The sequence below is a fragment of the Carlito syrichta genome, unplaced genomic scaffold, assembly GCF_000164805.1.
Source record: "Carlito syrichta isolate Samal-C Ts95f unplaced genomic scaffold, Tarsius_syrichta-2.0.1 Scaffold91562, whole genome shotgun sequence".
Lineage (NCBI taxonomy): Eukaryota > Metazoa > Chordata > Mammalia > Primates > Tarsiidae > Carlito > Carlito syrichta.
In genome coordinates this window covers 575,042-591,385 of record NW_007035658.1, presented here as the reverse complement: position 1 = coordinate 591,385, position 16,344 = coordinate 575,042, and the positions used below count along the sequence as shown (strand labels likewise).

General features: G+C 40.8%; 1 protein-coding gene across 3 annotated transcripts in view; it reads right to left on the bottom strand.

Moving 5' to 3' along the window:
• Positions 1-16,344, bottom strand: part of VPS39 (VPS39, HOPS complex subunit) — a 51,285-nt gene that overhangs the window by 14,780 nt on the left and 20,161 nt on the right. For all 3 annotated transcript variants that reach the window (XM_008059447.1, XM_021712946.1, XM_021712949.1), the window contains 4 exons: positions 14,610-14,793; positions 8,765-8,885; positions 8,533-8,653; positions 5,123-5,252 (listed from right to left, as the gene is read on the bottom strand). In XM_008059447.1, the coding sequence (XP_008057638.1) occupies positions 5,123-5,252; positions 8,533-8,653; positions 8,765-8,885; positions 14,610-14,793 (556 nt within the window). The remainder of the gene's footprint in view (positions 1-5,122; positions 5,253-8,532; positions 8,654-8,764; positions 8,886-14,609; positions 14,794-16,344) is intronic.

The following is a 16,344-nucleotide window of genomic DNA, read 5'->3' as shown; positions in this document are numbered from 1 at the left end:
AGAAACCAGCACAAAACAGACATATGACTAACGATGAAATGATACCCCCCATGCAAAACAAAGGATACATACCTACAGTGTGGCTTTGGCCACACTGATCTGGCAGTTTCCTGAATATACCAGGAATCCTTCCCACCTCACCACATTTGTACTAGCTGTTATCTCTGCCTGGAAAACTCTTTCCCAGAATCTGCAAGGCTCATTGGATCACCTACTTCAGGTTGTAACTGAAATGCTCCCTTCTCAGCGATGCCTTCCTTAACCATTATATCTTAAATTATAATCCTGACTCCCACCTTCACTACTCCTGATCCCCTTTCCCCTGCTTTATTTTTCTTAGCACTTATCAATTCCCAACATATTATAACTTTATTTATTTTGTCATCTGCTCCCTACCCATCAAAATATAAGACCCACTACTTGGCACTTAGAATCATCTTCAGTATATGTAGACACTTGATACACATTTGTTGAGTGAAAGAATAAATGGGTAGATAATGGACAGAGTATCTGTATGGGTTTCAAGAAATGTAAGAACTCTCTCACTCATACTCTTGCCATTCCACACCACCCACATTGGACCACCAAGATCCCTAACTCTCAGGGCCTCAAGCAGTGAGTCTTCTCATCATGCCCTTCTGCTGTAGCACTTACCTTCCTACCTTGAATCAGAGCTTTTTATGTATAAGTTGTAGGTTGCCACAGAGAAGTAACTCTAAAGTAGTGGTTCTTAAACATTTTTAGGGTCTCAGATATCTTAGTTTGATGAAAGGCTTTGATCCTTTCTACAGAAAAATCCATATCTGAACAAAACTTTACATTGAGTTTAGGGTGGTTCATAGACTTACTAAAGCCCACTCACAGACCTTATGTCCCCCAGGTTCACATAATAAAATTAACACAATGGGAGGAGACAGAGTTTCTTCCTGACTCATAACAAGTAGAAATGTAACTATGACAGTGACACTCCTATGACAGGAGTGACACTCCTATGAGTGACAGTGACACTCCTATGAGGGAAGAACAGGGAAGCAAACCTGGGCCCAGTCCATCCTGCACTAGGAAGAAAGGGCCTGGGCTTGGTAGATACCATATTTCACCCATTTGAGACTATTCTCTGCAGTGGGACCTCCCTCTGACTCAGATGAACATGCCTCTGTACAACTTCCTTTTGCTCCAGTTCTGCGCTCACAGAGCACTCTCCTGACTTGGCATCCCAGATATACCCTGTTTTAAAACCTGAGTTTCTTTCATGTGAATTGGCTCATGTGCAGTTGATAGGTGGGGGGATATGTCTACATTAGGCAAAAGTCATGTGGTTTGTGTGAGATTTTCCCTAGCTTGTTAATGTTCTGAAGCAACCAGGGCTAGGCTTCCTCGCAATGAAGGAGAAAGCCTTGGCCGGGCATGGTGGCTCATGCCTCTAATCTCAGCACTTTGGGAGGCTGAGGTGAGAGGATTGCCTGAGCCCACGAGTTTGAGACCAGCCTGGGCAACTTGGTGAGACCTCATCTCTACAATAAATCAAAAAACTAGCTGGGATAGTGGTGCATGCCTATAGTTCCAGCTACTTGAAAGGCTGAGGCAGATGAATCACCTGAACCCAGTAGGTCAAGGCTGCAGTGGCTGTGAGTATGCCACTGCACTCCAGCCTGGGTGACAGTGAGACTCCAACTCAAAAAAAAAAAAGAGAGGGAGAGAGAGAAAGCCTTAACTACACACAAAGACCTAAAGAAAAGAGTTGAAAATCCTACAGAAATACCTTCCTTTAGAGCAAGTAGCTTTAAGAACCACTATCCTGTCTATTAAGTTAAGTCATCTGGAGAAGCTGAGCATACAAATGAAGCAAAGATGTCTCCCCCCAATATTAATCTTTTGTCTCATAAAGGAGTCTTTGTCCAGCATCATATTTTTTGTTTTGATGAAACTGGTTTCTATTAGAACCACAACTCAAAGGAGAAAGCATAGCCCCAGGACTGCAAAGGACTATTATGCTAGATACAAAATGCAGTGGGAATGTAATTTTAGTAGAATTATATTATTTTTATTAGTGCTATACTTACTAAGTCACATAGACTTTGAGAGGTCTGCTCCAAGCTTAGTTTTCCGATAAGCTCTGTCATTTTTAGTGAGCATTTGTTTTAGGATGTAAGGTTTTACAGGACCACATACAAAGCATTATAGCAAAAATGCCTGGACCTTAGTATATATAAAAAAGGTGTCCTATATGATTATTCTGGTCACCAGGAAGGATCTAGCCTCCCTATTTATTATTGTAAATAAATAAAAGGGATACCCATGGGATTTTGGATGAGGTCAGCCTGTTATGAATGATCTCTGGATGTACTAAAATTATTCACTTTGGATCTGAGGACCAGACCTTAGACTGAGGTCAACAGAGGCACTGCCTGAGAAGTTCAATCAATAGCCAGCTGCCCCTTAGACAACACTGCCACCAGCACACATTTTCCTGCTGCCAGAAAGGGTCCACTTGTGCCTTATCTTCCTCAACAGACTGTTCTTTGAAAGAATTCCTATCTGGTTATTGTTGCTCGGAGCACAGCACAGTGTACTGTACTCTAAAATACCTCAGTATATATTTGGGGAATAAATAAATTAAAAGGCAGTAGCTTCATTAGGATTGGCTTTAAAGTTTTAGGATTGAGGTTCGAGTATTGTTGGTACATGGAAAAAGGGTCAAATTACTACAGCAGTTCTATCTTACTATTCCACTGTCTTCCCAAAGAGCTGGTGGTATGCTGAAAATAACACCCCAGTTAAGTTCATTTGGAGAAAGGATGGCAGACGTTGATCAATTTCAGGCAGTCCAGCTCCCATCTCCCTTCTTAGGAGCAACCTACTTCCTTTTGGTGAGCTCCCTCTTCCAGACTCTGTATAGTCTTAGTGGAAGGCTAGCTCTAGGCACCTACCTTTGCCTTTTAGAAGCAGAAGGGGGCCAGACCTCTTTCCTCACCTCTGCTAGAGTCAGGGAGGGGGACCATAACCTAATCCTGATTGATCAGATCCCCTTGACCTTGAGAAAGTGATCCAAAGATGACAAGCAGTATGGTCCACACCAACATATATCCCATCCTACACGTTCCTCTTAGGTAACATGACACTCCTCCATCAAGAAATGCAGTTTGTATTTCCTTGCCCTGAACCTGCCAGGACCCCTGAAAATCAACAGAATACAGCAGAAATGACAGTCAAAACAGGCACTGAGGCTTCCAATTTAGGTCTCTTGGATTTTTTTCCTTCTGGGAAGAGCCAGCTGCTATGTATGAGGCCACTCAGGGAGCTCTGTGAAAAGACCCACACGGATAAGGACTTAGGCCCCCAACTCCCAGTCAGCACAACTTGTCCGCCATGCAAGTGAGCAAGCTTGGAAGGGAATCCTCCAGTAGCCCAATCAACATAAAACTGCAACCATATGAGAGACATGAAGCAAGAACTGCCCACCTGAACTCTTCCCAAATGCCTGACCAACAGGTACTAAGAGAAACAGATAACTATTGTTACCTTAAGCCACAGAATTTTGGGGTATTTTGTTACGAATTAGATAGCTAATATGCTAGTAAGGGACAATTTGTATTAAGGATGCAACAACAGGGGAAATGGTAGTGACAACTGCTAAGAGGATGGCTAAACCAGGGCAGGACTGCCAGGCCTGTCCTGGCTACAAACTGATGACTGTCCAGGCTTCCTGTTTCCAGCTTGGATGGCCTCCAGCGTGCCTTTCAATCCCATCTATTCCTGAGCCTAGTGTCCCATCAACTTTATGGGTCCTTCAAGTTGCCATCACCTTATTATTTCAATAAATCCTGCTTAATTTATCCAGATTCTGCTTAAATAATCCAGAACTGGTTTCCAATGCTCACAGCCAAGAACCTTAACTGATGCAGGGAGTTACCCCAGTTCATTATTGGCCAAGGTTGAGGGATGGAGGAAAAAAAGCAAAATAATAAAGAGGAGAAAAGAGGAAATAATAATATAATATAGAATCAAACAAAGCATATAAAGATTGGTCCAAATTAAGCAAAAATAGGCTATACAGAAATGAAAAGCTTAATACTAATAACACCAAACAAGTGTTTGTGCTAACACTGTTCTAAGCACTTCATATGATCTTCACAGCAATATTATAAGGTAAGTAGTAGCAGAATTATCTCTCTTTTGCAAAAGAGAAGTGAAAGCCCAGGTACTCCAGGGTACCTGCTCCCCACCACTATGCTCACGTCTAGAGGTTCTGGGACACTAAGAAAAGGAAGGGCTTTACAGCACTGCCCTGGGTTGGCTTTCAAAAATGACCTGTGGTTTAATAAAGGGACTTTTGTCTAGAACATCATTCAACAGGAATAGGTGGGAACAAAAGGAGCTCTGGAAGCCCTCAAACTGGAAACAGGAAGCTGGACAGTAATCAGTTTGTAGCCAGGACAGGCTGGGCAGTTCTGCATTGGCATAGTTACCTCTTTAGCAATTGCCACTACTGCTTCCTCTGTTATTTTTATTTTTTTATTTTTTTGAGTTGGAGTCTCACTCTGTCGCCCAGACTGGAGTGCAGTGGCACGCTCCCAGCCACCGCAGCCTCGACCTGCTGGGCTCTGGTGATCCTTCCACCTCAGCCTTCCAAGTAGCTGGAACTACAGGATCGCGCTACCACACCCGGCTAATTTTTTGATTTATTGTAGAGATGAGGTCTCGCCTGCCCAGACGGGTCTCAAACCCACGGGCTCAGGCAATCCACTCACCTCAGCCTCCCAAAGGCCGGGATTACAGGCTGAGCCACCAAGCCTGGCTGTTACATTCTTAATAAAAACACTAGCTAGTCAAATACCCATTTATTGAACAGAATAACTTTCTGTCACCATTCTCTAATGGCGATGGCAAAAAATCCTGGACACTTGGACGTCTATATTTATTGGTAAGATCAAGTTCATATAAATATGGTTTATATAAATATGTAACCACTATAGCCACCCACAGGATCTTGCTAGGTATGAGGATCAACTTAGCTGAGTATAAACTGTTCCCATTCTCAAAGACTGCTATCATCCCTCCTCATCCTTTCCAGGGTACCCCCCATATTAGTTCCTTATCCTAAGGCCACACTGCTTATTACCTGTGCCAAGCTTAGCAAAGACCTGCATGGACTCATCAAAACGCTTCTGGCAGAAGAGGTTGAAGGCATACAAATTCTTGATATGATGGATTTGTTGCTGCTTTTCACTGTCGGAATCATCTTTCATTTCCTAATGAGAGTAGAATAGGTAAGAGTTCACTTACTCAACAAATATTTATTGAGTACATTCCAGGTGTTAGACAAGATCCTAGGAGCTACAGATGCCAAAGTGAACCACACAGCCACATAGTATCTGCCTTGTAGACTGCCCTTACCGTCTAACCGTGAGACTGCTAAGTAACTATGCAATTAAAACAAAACAGGGTTTCCATGAAATGCCTAACCAGTATTTCTGGAAACTGTAATGGTCATGAAAAACAAGAAAAGACAAAGAAAATGTCACAGACCAAAGGACACTAAGGACACAGAACAACTAAATACAACATTGATTCATGGATTTGATTCTGGAACAGAAAAAAGGTCATTAATAGGAAAACTGGTCAAATCTGAATAAGGTCTAGTTTAGTTTAAAAACAAAAAATTAGCCAGGCTCAGTGGCTCAGCCTGTAATCCTGCGCCTTTGGGAGGCTGAGGTGAGTGGATTGCCTGAGCCTGCAGGTTCAAGACCTGCCTGGGCTGGCGAGACCTCATTTCTGCAATAAATCAAAAAATTAGCCGGGCGTGGTAGCGCGCGCCTGTAGTTTCAGCTACTTGGAAGGCTGAGGTGGAAGGATCGCCGGCACCCAGCAGGTTGAGGCTGCGGTGGCCGGGAGCGGCCACTGCACTCCAGTCTGGGCGACAGAGTGAGACTCCAGCTCAAAAAAAAAAAAATTAAAACAAAACAGGGTAACAGTGATGACAAGTATGTGGGAGGGGTCCCCAATCCAGTCTGAGGACAGATTCCAAGAGGAATCTAAACTGAGACATAAAAGATGAGTTGGAGTTAGACAGGCAGGACTGAGCAGGTGGCAGAAGGGAGGTAAGAGAAGTGTGTGCTCCCTGGCCAAGGGGACAGCATGTATATGACCCTAAAAGGATAGAGGGAACACAGTATGCTCAAGACATGAACAACATCTGGCACAGCCAGCACAGTTGGAAAGGGTCCTGTTCACAGAAAAAGCTAAATAAATGGAGTTATTATCAGCTTTGTTTCTTTGGCATAAACTTTTTTCTAATATCCCTTTTAACCAAACGTTATTAAATTTAATTTCTGTAATCCCAGCACTTTGGGAGGCCGAGGTGAGTGGACTGCCTGAGCCTGCGGATTTGAGACCTGCCTGGGCAAATTGGTGAGACCTCGTCTCTACAATAAATCAAAAAAATTAGCCAGGCATGGTAGCATGTGCCTGTAGTTCCAGCTACTCGGAAGGCTGAGGCAGAAGGATCGCCGGAGCCCAGCAGGGTGAGACTGCGGTGGCCGGGAGCGTGCTACTGCACTCTAGTCTGGGTGACAGAGTGAGACTCCAACTCAAAAAAAAAGAAAAGAAAAATTTAATTTCTTCCTTCAAAACGTCTCTCAATTGTCCCCCTTTCTTTCCTTTCCTACTGCCATCACCCTAGTCCAGACCATTGTCAGCATGTGGCTATACTTGGTATCAGTTCTCCTTTTTGGTACTGCAGAGGCTTCCAAAACCTGGTGCAGGCCTCCTTATCTAGCTGATTCCCAAACACTTAAGCCACACATTTTGCTCCCGTCAGGATGGGCTCCAAATGTTCTAGAAATACACCACACTGGTTTTCACTTCTTTAACTTCCTCTTGATCTTCAACACTCCCTGTTTACTGCTCCTGACCCTCATCTTACCTGTTCTTAAAGGGTCAACTTAAGCATCCAACCTTATGATGCCTTTTTTAGCCCACAGTGAACTTGTCCCTCTCTGACAATGCCAAAATGTAGCATGTACCTGCCCTCTGAAAGTTCTGTGTCTGTTCTCTTACCTATTTAAAATAAAAAACCAGTTCCTGGAGGACTACTATCAGTCAACCTTCTTTTGTCATAAGAAGGGCAGAGCACATGGAAAGTAAAAGCCTAGAAAAGACAAGGCAAAATGGGAACCCACTTCCATCTTCTCTACCAAAGATTAAACAACCTGAGCTCAGATCACTGAGAAGACTATAAGAGCTTCCTGTTAAGAAAAACGAGCACTAAAAAGAATAACACACTGCATATCCTTTTGATAAAGGTCAAAAAGTGAATACATTATTCATGTATATTAAATATATTTGTAAAAGATTAACCAAAAAAATATTTTTAAGGGCATGAAAATGCAAAATTTAAGATAATGATTTCCATCTGGAGGAGAGGCAGAGAGATGGGACAGGAAGGAGCATCTAGGTCATAAAAGTTATGGTTCTTGGGTAGGATGGTGAGTTCATGAGTATTCATTATATTATTTTTAAAAATAAAAGTGGAAATAATTCAGGACAATGCATGACTGGAAATAAAAAATAGTAAGATGCTGAAATTAAAGGCCCAAGAAGGCAATCCTCTTTATGGGCTATTAACCATGTTTACCTGTTAAGTCTAGATTTTTGCTTTAAGTCCAGAACTTATATATTCAAAATAACATTTGTTCTTCAAAAATAGCCACCATAGATGATTAAAAATATTTATTCCAAAAAAATGTGGTCATTGCCATTCTTTCAGAAACAGTTTATAGGATACTCCAGGAATTCCATTTTATTACCACTACCTTCATAAAAATCTCTGCTTTAAAACAGCACTGTCTAGTTTAACTACAAGGTTAGGCTCAGAAAAGATTTTAATTGTCTTCTGAAATCAAATCCATCCCCTACAGATGACAATAATCACTGAAGATGTTTAAAAAAACAAGACACAGATTCTGAAGTCAAGCTCCAAAATGGATTTTGGCAATGGGTGTAGCACTGGAACAAACAAGAGCATGGTCAGTGCTTTGCTATGAACAGCATCCTAAGCAAACATCAAAGTAAGTAACAATCATAGACATGAAACTGCATCCCGGTTGAATGCAACAACATGAGGTGGTTTCAGAATGTCTAATGAAGGTCTACTTATCGAAACACAGAAATCTACTGTTGAAAGGAATTGAGGGGTCTTCTAGTTGTTGCATTCAACTAGACTATAATATCACTTTATAACTGTTACTATACTTTGATTTTGCATTGTCTTGAACTTTTCAATATTCCCATTAATTCTAGAAGGTACTGGTATTACATCAAGCATTCCTTTTACTTTTGAAAGATAAGAATAGTGAAATTAGAGTTACACAGATATTTTATGGTAGAGTCATACCCTGACACCAAGCCCCCTGACTTTCAGCTCTGTGCTTATTCTGCTAACCCAAACATGAACATCTAAACCAAAATCACCTACTTTTGAGAATAATGAGGTTAGGTAGACTACTCCCAAATCTCAGGAACAAGACTTACGGCGAGCTGCAGAGCCAATTCAAACTGCTTATCCTGGAGAAGCTGCTGGATTTGGGTTGCCATGGGGACAGGAATGAGTCTCCAAACAAAATGATTGCTGGCCACATAAATGATGTTTGATCTAGAGGCAAGAGTAAGAATATTAGCAAAAGACCACAGGCTTCATGATGATAAGGGTGATTTGAAAGCTTTGGAATAATTTGGCAGTCACAGTAAAGAAAAAATTCCTTACCCTCCTGAGGTAATGAAACGGGGCCTTTGTAATTCAATGCTCTGGACCAGAAGCCTCGGCTCAAATGTTCGGATCTCCACATAACGAGGCAACACTGCAATGATGTATGGAGGCTGGTGCTCTGTGTGAGAGAGAACATGTTGAGCCGTTGTTCTGGTCTAAGCCTCTGGGTTTATGGAATGTTTCACTTGTTCATTCTAAGCTGCATTTAAACAGACCTCCAAAAAGTTCACTAGTCAAATACCAAGCCAGGATCCTACACTGTGATATAAAAAGGAAAAAAACTTATTTGCCTGAATGATGCTAAGAGAAATCTCGCCACAAAAAAGATGCATCCAGCTTTGCTGAGAGTGAACTGTTCCCACTCCTACACCATTTCCTGCAGACAACTGGATGAAAGCTTCACTTGCTCCTTTCTCACTAGTCACAAAAACCAGACCAAACACAGGCCAGCTGCAGCTGCCCCTAACAATGTATCGGTGGGAAAACCAGGTTACAGAACCCCATCTTTCATTACCTTAGGAAAGGCGAAAGGCAAATTCTTTGTTCCCTAAAATGATTCTAAAGGAAGAGCTCCACATTTCTAGTTAATGTTGTCTCCACTAGAGATTTTCACAGGGAACATATGCAAAGCTCCATTTGATGGCTACTATGGTTTGAACGGTTTTGTTACCTACAAAACTCATGTATTGTAAAAATCCCCAATGCCACAGTGCTAGGAGGTATGGCCTAACAGGTGGTGTTTAGGTCAAGAGATTCTGCCCTTATAAATGGATCAAGCTATAAAAGGGGCTGGTAGAAGTAGATTCTCTCTCTTCTGCCATGTGAGGCTACGGGTTCATTCCTCTCTTGGCCTTCTGCCTTCTACCATATGAGGACGCAGCAAGAAGGGCCCTACCAGACACCAGATGCCAGCACTTTGATCTGGTACCTCCAAGCCTCCAGAACCGTGAGGAAATTTCTGTTTTTTACAGATTACCCCATCTACAGCATTCTATTATAGTTACACAAATGAATTAAGGCAATGATATAATGGTACACAGAGAAAGCAGAGGGACAGAATTCTTTGTGTAGCCACTTTCTATTTGATACTTGTTGTAAATCTTACTACTCTTTTCCTCTATTATACATATCTAAAAAAACACTTTCATTCACAAGAGTGAATGACCCAGCGTAAATTCTTGGGTTATACCCCTTTTCTCCCTTCTTCCTCTATCATTTGAAGATAACATTTACCATACCCACTCTTTTCTTCCTATACTTTTTGACACGCATATGACAATCTGAAGCTTAAAATGCTGAATGAAGAAGAATAACCCCACAACACTGCTAAACAAGTCAGTATGTAGAAAGCAGAGCTGATAAAGCTATACAATCCTTGCAAGGAAAGTCTCCCCTTGTTTGCGAGGTTGTGCAGTAAAGGAGATTTAACATAAATGGAGAAAATGTAGATAAGCTACAGAAAACATATCTTTTAAAATACAAAAACTTAGAATAAGACTGAATAAGGATCTGCTTTACTTTACAATGAACTTTAAGTTAAATGTATTGCTTATAAAGGGAAACCTCCTCCAAACAGAATTTATTTATTAAAAAATTGTGTATTTATTCTTACACATTTAACCTTCAGTCAACCTCAAAGTACTCCCTGTTTGATGCAATACACCTATTGAGATGCTTTTCCCACTGCTTAAAACACTTTTGAACTAGATAATTTTGATGCCCTTTAGTGCTTTTTGCTGTTTTTTGTTTTACCTCTTCCACACTGGCAAATGCTTCCCTTTGATAACTTTTTTCATCCGGGGAAACAAAAAACAATTGCTCAGAGCAAAATCAGGTGAATAAGGATAGTAGGGTATAGGGGTCATGGGGTTTTTTGGTCAAAAACTGCTGAACAGGGTTCATGACCTGCCTGGGCAACTTGGCGAGACTTCATCTCTACAACAAATCAAAAAACTAGCCAGGCATAGTAGCACGTGCCTGTTGTTCCAGTTACTTGGAAGACTGAGGCGGAAGGATCACCGGAGCCCAGCGGGTTGAGGCTGCGGTGGCTAGGAGCATGCCACTGCACCAACTTAAAAATAATAGAAACATTTTCTATGACTATATTCCATATTAACATCAGGAATTAGTTAAAAAAAACACACACACACACACAATGAAATATCACCTCGTACCCAGTAGGATGGCTACTATCAAAAAATCAGACAATGAGAATGTGAACAAATTGTGCACTATTAGTGGGAATGGAAAATGGTGCAGATACTATAGAAAATAGTATAGTGGTTCCTGAGAAATTTAAATATAGAATTACCATATGATCCATGTATGAATGAATGAATAAAATATGGTATATACATATAACGGACTATTATTAAGCTTTCAAAAGAAAAGAAATTTTGTCAAATGCTACAACCTGGATGAACTTTAAGGACATTATGTCAAATAAAATAAAGCAGTCTCAGAAAGACACATACTACATGATTCCACTTATGTGAGGTATCTAGAAGCAGTCAAATTCATAGAAGCAGAAAGTGGAATCGTGGTTCCAGAGGGTGGAGGGTAGGGGTGCGAAATTGAGCAGCGCCTTAATCGGTATAGAGTTTCAGTTTTGCAAGATGAAAAAGTTTTGAAGATCTATCGTACAACAGTGTTAATACACTTAACACTATTTAGCTGTACACTTAAAAATAATTACATGTAATAGTTATGGGTAAATTTTATGTTGCATGTTTTTTTTTTAAACCACATTTAAAAATAAATTTTTTAATATTAAAAAAACCGGTCTGGGCAGCAAAATGAGACCTCATCACCATCAAAAATTTTCAAAATTAGCTGGATATGGTGGTGTGTGCCTATAGTACTAACTATTTGAGAGGCTGAGGCAAGAGGATCACTTGAGCCTAGGATGTTTAGGCTGCAGTGAGCTGTGACTATGCCACTACACTCCAGCCTACATTACAGAGTGAGATTCTGTCTTAAAAAATAAAATAAAATGTTAAAAAAAAAAAAAAAATTGGCTAAGTGCAGTGGTTCAGCCTCTAATCCCAGCAATTTGGGAGGCCGAGGTGAGTGAATTGCCTGAACCCACGGGTTCGAGACCAGCTCAGGCAACTTGGCGAGAACTCATCTCTACAATAAATTGAAAATTAGCCAGGTGTGGTAGTGCCCCTAAAGTTCCAGCTACTTGGAAACCCGAAGCAAAAGGATCCCCAGAACCCAGCAGGTTGATGCTGGGGTAGCTGTGAGCATGCCACTGCACTCCAGCCTGAGTGACAGAGTGAGACTTCAACTCAAAAAAAAAAAAAAATAAGAAAGCAAACCACTAGATGGCATGATCATCATATAATTTAACCACAAAGAATATATTAATAAAAACAGTCTCGGTATTGTTATTAACCCACTATGAATTTATATTCCTAATTATCCACTTTCTGATCACAAGTTGTTCCTAGTATATTTGTGACTTATTTCTGTTATTTTCTAGTATATTCATGTACTTAAAAAATGGTACAATAAATTCCAAAGCTAGAAGATAACTCAGAAACGAGTAACTTAAGGCCCAAGTCATATTTCCATCATTTTGAATGCTATTGCTATTTTCCATCTTACCAAAAAAAAAATTTTTTTAATTTACTGTTTTGTATTGTATTTTTTCTTTTCTTCTTATGCTGGCCTCATTTTGAAAAGTTAGTACAATTTTCTTTTTTTAGTGCTAACTTGTATACACGTGTAAAATTTCTTGATCCTGTTAAAATCTTGGCCCACTTGAGTAAGTTCTAGTTTGATTAAAAAGGTAATCCATGCCGGGCTCGGTTGCTCAGCCTGTAATTCTGTGCCTTGGGAGGCTGAGGTGAGTGGATTGCCTGAGCCTGCGGGTTCGAGACCTGCCTGGGCAACTTGACGAGACCTCATCTCTATAATAAATCAAAAATTAGTTGGGCGTGGTAGCACGCGCCTGTAGTTCTAGCTACTCGGAAGGCTGAGGCAGAAGGATCGCCGGAGCCCAGCAGGTCGAGGCTGCGGTGGCCGGGAGCGGCCACTGCACTCCAGTCTGGGCGACAGAGTGAAACTCCACCTCAAAAAAAAAAGGTAATCTATAATAGAAATCCCTTTGGTTGTCATATCTTATCATTTGTTCAGTCTCCCCAACTTTTGACAACAGAGAATGTCTGGATCTCTTTGTATCTTCAAAACTTGGCAGAGAGGCTGGTGTACAGCAGGTATATGGTGAATGGCTGTCAAGGATAATGATACGCGTATTCAGCAAGCATTTTCTAAGAGGCTCTGATGTCTCAGGCACTGCACTATGTATGAAGTAAGGATTCAAGATGGATCTAGACATGAGTCCAGACCTCACGGAGTTCCTACGGAAACAGAGGGCACAGACCATTCATTACATCTGGTATGACAAGGTGCTGTGAGAGATACTTGAAAAGGCTATGGAAGCACCCAGGAGACTTGACTAATCTCATCTGTGGGTTGGAGAGGACCTCACAAGAGGAAGTACCTCAAAACATGCCACAGTATATTAAGGCACAGAAATGGTTTTAAGAGTCACTGCTGGAGGGTTTAAAACAGGACATCTTACACTGAGGAATCAGAAACACACTTCTAACATATGACATGCATATGCATCTTCATCTCATTTACCAAGGTTCCTCTTCTGAAGGGAAAACAAGGTCCCTTAGAAAACTATAAAGACTGTCATAAAGCTCTTAAACCCCCTGAACTTGTTCATATATACATAATCTTGGGCCTTCTAAAATACTGACCTTTTGATTTATCTTCCTTATGGTCTATGCATCACTAATCACCACCAAGATAACCACTCTAGAACACAATGCTTTTGTCAAGACGTTCTACCAATTAGGACTCTGCTAGCTTCTCAGATCTTCTCATGGACCTCTAATAAATGGCCCTATCTACCTTCTCTGTAATTCAGATCACCTGTTTAAGCCAGGTCAGTCTCTGTAATGTCCCCTCACAAATGGGCATGTCTTCTGATTTCCAGACATTTCTCAAACTACCCTCTGCCTAGAATGAATGGGAATTTTTCTTCAAGTCAGACCCCAAACTCCCTGCCTGACTCATTAATGAAACTTCTTACTGACTAATTAAATAATGAACTTCCCTTTCTGTGAACTACTGAATTTGAACTCATCCAATGTACCACCTTAAGCAGTACCTTGTTTTTCTCTTTATCCAAGATATGACCCTTCTCTCCAGAGACAGGGGTCTTTAAAAGATAGAAAGCAAGTCTATATGTCCTACTCCACAGCAGTAACAAGGACTGAAAATGAAACCTACACAGGTGGTCATACACTTCCAGGCAATACCACTGTGGAGAGTTTGGAGCCCGAGGCAGGTGGAAGGACTGAAATACCTTATGTGTAGGACAGAGACTGACACCTAAATGCTGTCTATAACTCTAAGCTACAGAAACAATAGCAACAATAACCACCACATTGAAAACCCTTCAACATGGAATTACTTGTACTAAAGGAATAGATAAAGAATTTCCACTAATTTCCAAATGTAGTCTAGTCAGTAGGGGACACAATAAAATGCTTAAAAAGAAGGAAGAATAGCAGTAGTCAGTCACTTCCTAAAATGTACATTTTTGTTTACAACTTTCCACTTTTGAAGCAAAACTCAGCTTTCTACAAAAACTAGACTACCCCACTTTTAACGACCCTGGACATGGTCTACTTAGAGGTAGGGAAACTGCGAGTGAATGACACAACATAAACCAGTCTGCGAAAGCTATGAAGGGGACTCCATTCTGCAGGATGCCACACAAAACCAGTCCAAAGGGGGAAACTGTAGCTACTGTTGGTCTCACCCATGGCCACTGGTATGTCTGTCCAATTCAGGGCACATTTCTGTGTGCAAATCCCCTCCTCGTTGAGCACCACGGTGAGATCATCCTGACCCACAGCTACTTTTCCATCTGCGAGAGGTGCAACTAAGGGCTCCAGCTGTTTTCCTGTTGGAAAGAGCTCTTTGATGGACCCCTTTCCATCCACCTACAGGAAGACACAAAGTGAGTTACCCAGCATTCCCCACCCAGAGACACAAACACAGCCTGGAAAATTCTAGATAAGACCCCAAACCTAGAAAAGTCAATGATATTCCTTGGCAGACATAAGAAAATATTATAGAGTTCATTATAATAAGCTTCGTTATCACAATGTAAAACCAGTTCTCTTTCTCCCAAATGCAAAAAAAAAAAAGCAGCTAGCATGGCAAGTGACAATGCCAGGTGCTGGTGAGACTTAGGGCAACTGTAAGTCTCATACACTGCTGGTGGGAATGCAAAATGGTCCAACCGTCTTGTTTGTTAGTTTCTTATAAAGTTAAATTTGCAATTACCATATAACCTAGCAATCCCAGTGCCAGGCATTTGCTCAAGGAAGATGAAAACTTATGTTTATACAAATACCTGTATGCAAATGTCTATCAAAACCTTATTCATACTTGCCAAAAATTGGAAACAACTTTTTTCTTCAACTGATAAATGGATAAACAAACTGTGGTGCATTATTATAGACTACTTACTACTCAGTCCTAAAAAGAATAAACTATTGACACATGCAATGGCACAGATGAATCTCAAATGCATCATACGAAGTGAAAGAAGCCAGACTCAAAGGGCTACATACTGTATGAGACCATTACTGTGACATTCTGGAATAAGCAAAACTAAAAGAGATAAACAGATTGGTGGCTACCAGAGGTCTGGGAGCAGAAGGAGAGGCTGACCTCAAAGGGACAGTATGAGGAAATTTTGGAGGGTGACAGAAATGTTGTGAATCTTTATTTTGGTGTTAGTTATACAATGCTAGGCATTTGTCAAAACACAGAACTGTATACAAAAAATAAATTTTACTCTGTGTAAATAAATGAATAATTTCCAAATAGCCTGGCCCTCAAGCAAGAAAACGTCACCTTCAAGAAGGTGATGGCAGCATCTAAGGTAGTCAGAGAATGGAAAGCCCTGATCCACCTTTGGCTTAGACCTCTCACTCCTTGCAGACCTCTCTCAGCACCCATGTGCCTAGGTGCTGTTTAGTCAGTTGCATGGCAGTGACTCCCCCATGATGCTGCTACTCTGATGCTGATAAAAGTAGGATATTCCAACAATAAAAATGTGGAACAAATATATTAATATATTAATAAGGTAGCAGTGAAGCGCTTACCCAGTGGGGGTTACAGAGAAAGGCTTCAAAAACTGACAAGTCTGAATTATGAGAGGGGTGATAATTTAGATTTAGGTTATTCTACAAAATGAATGGTATATCAATTTTTTCTACATATGATACACATATTGGAGAAAAAACAATGTTGTATCACCCACTTATGTTAAGAGAACAAGCAGGTTGTAAAACAAAGTGTATAACATGATATTTTTGTAAATAGGCTGGAAGCCCATATACCAAAGGGTTAACAGTGATTATTTCTGAGTGGGGGTGATTATGGATGATTTGCACATCTTTTATTTCCTCATCTATATTTTCTTATTTTCAGTAATAAGTTTGCATGTGGCTTTTGTAATTTTTAAAAAAGTGAAAATAATT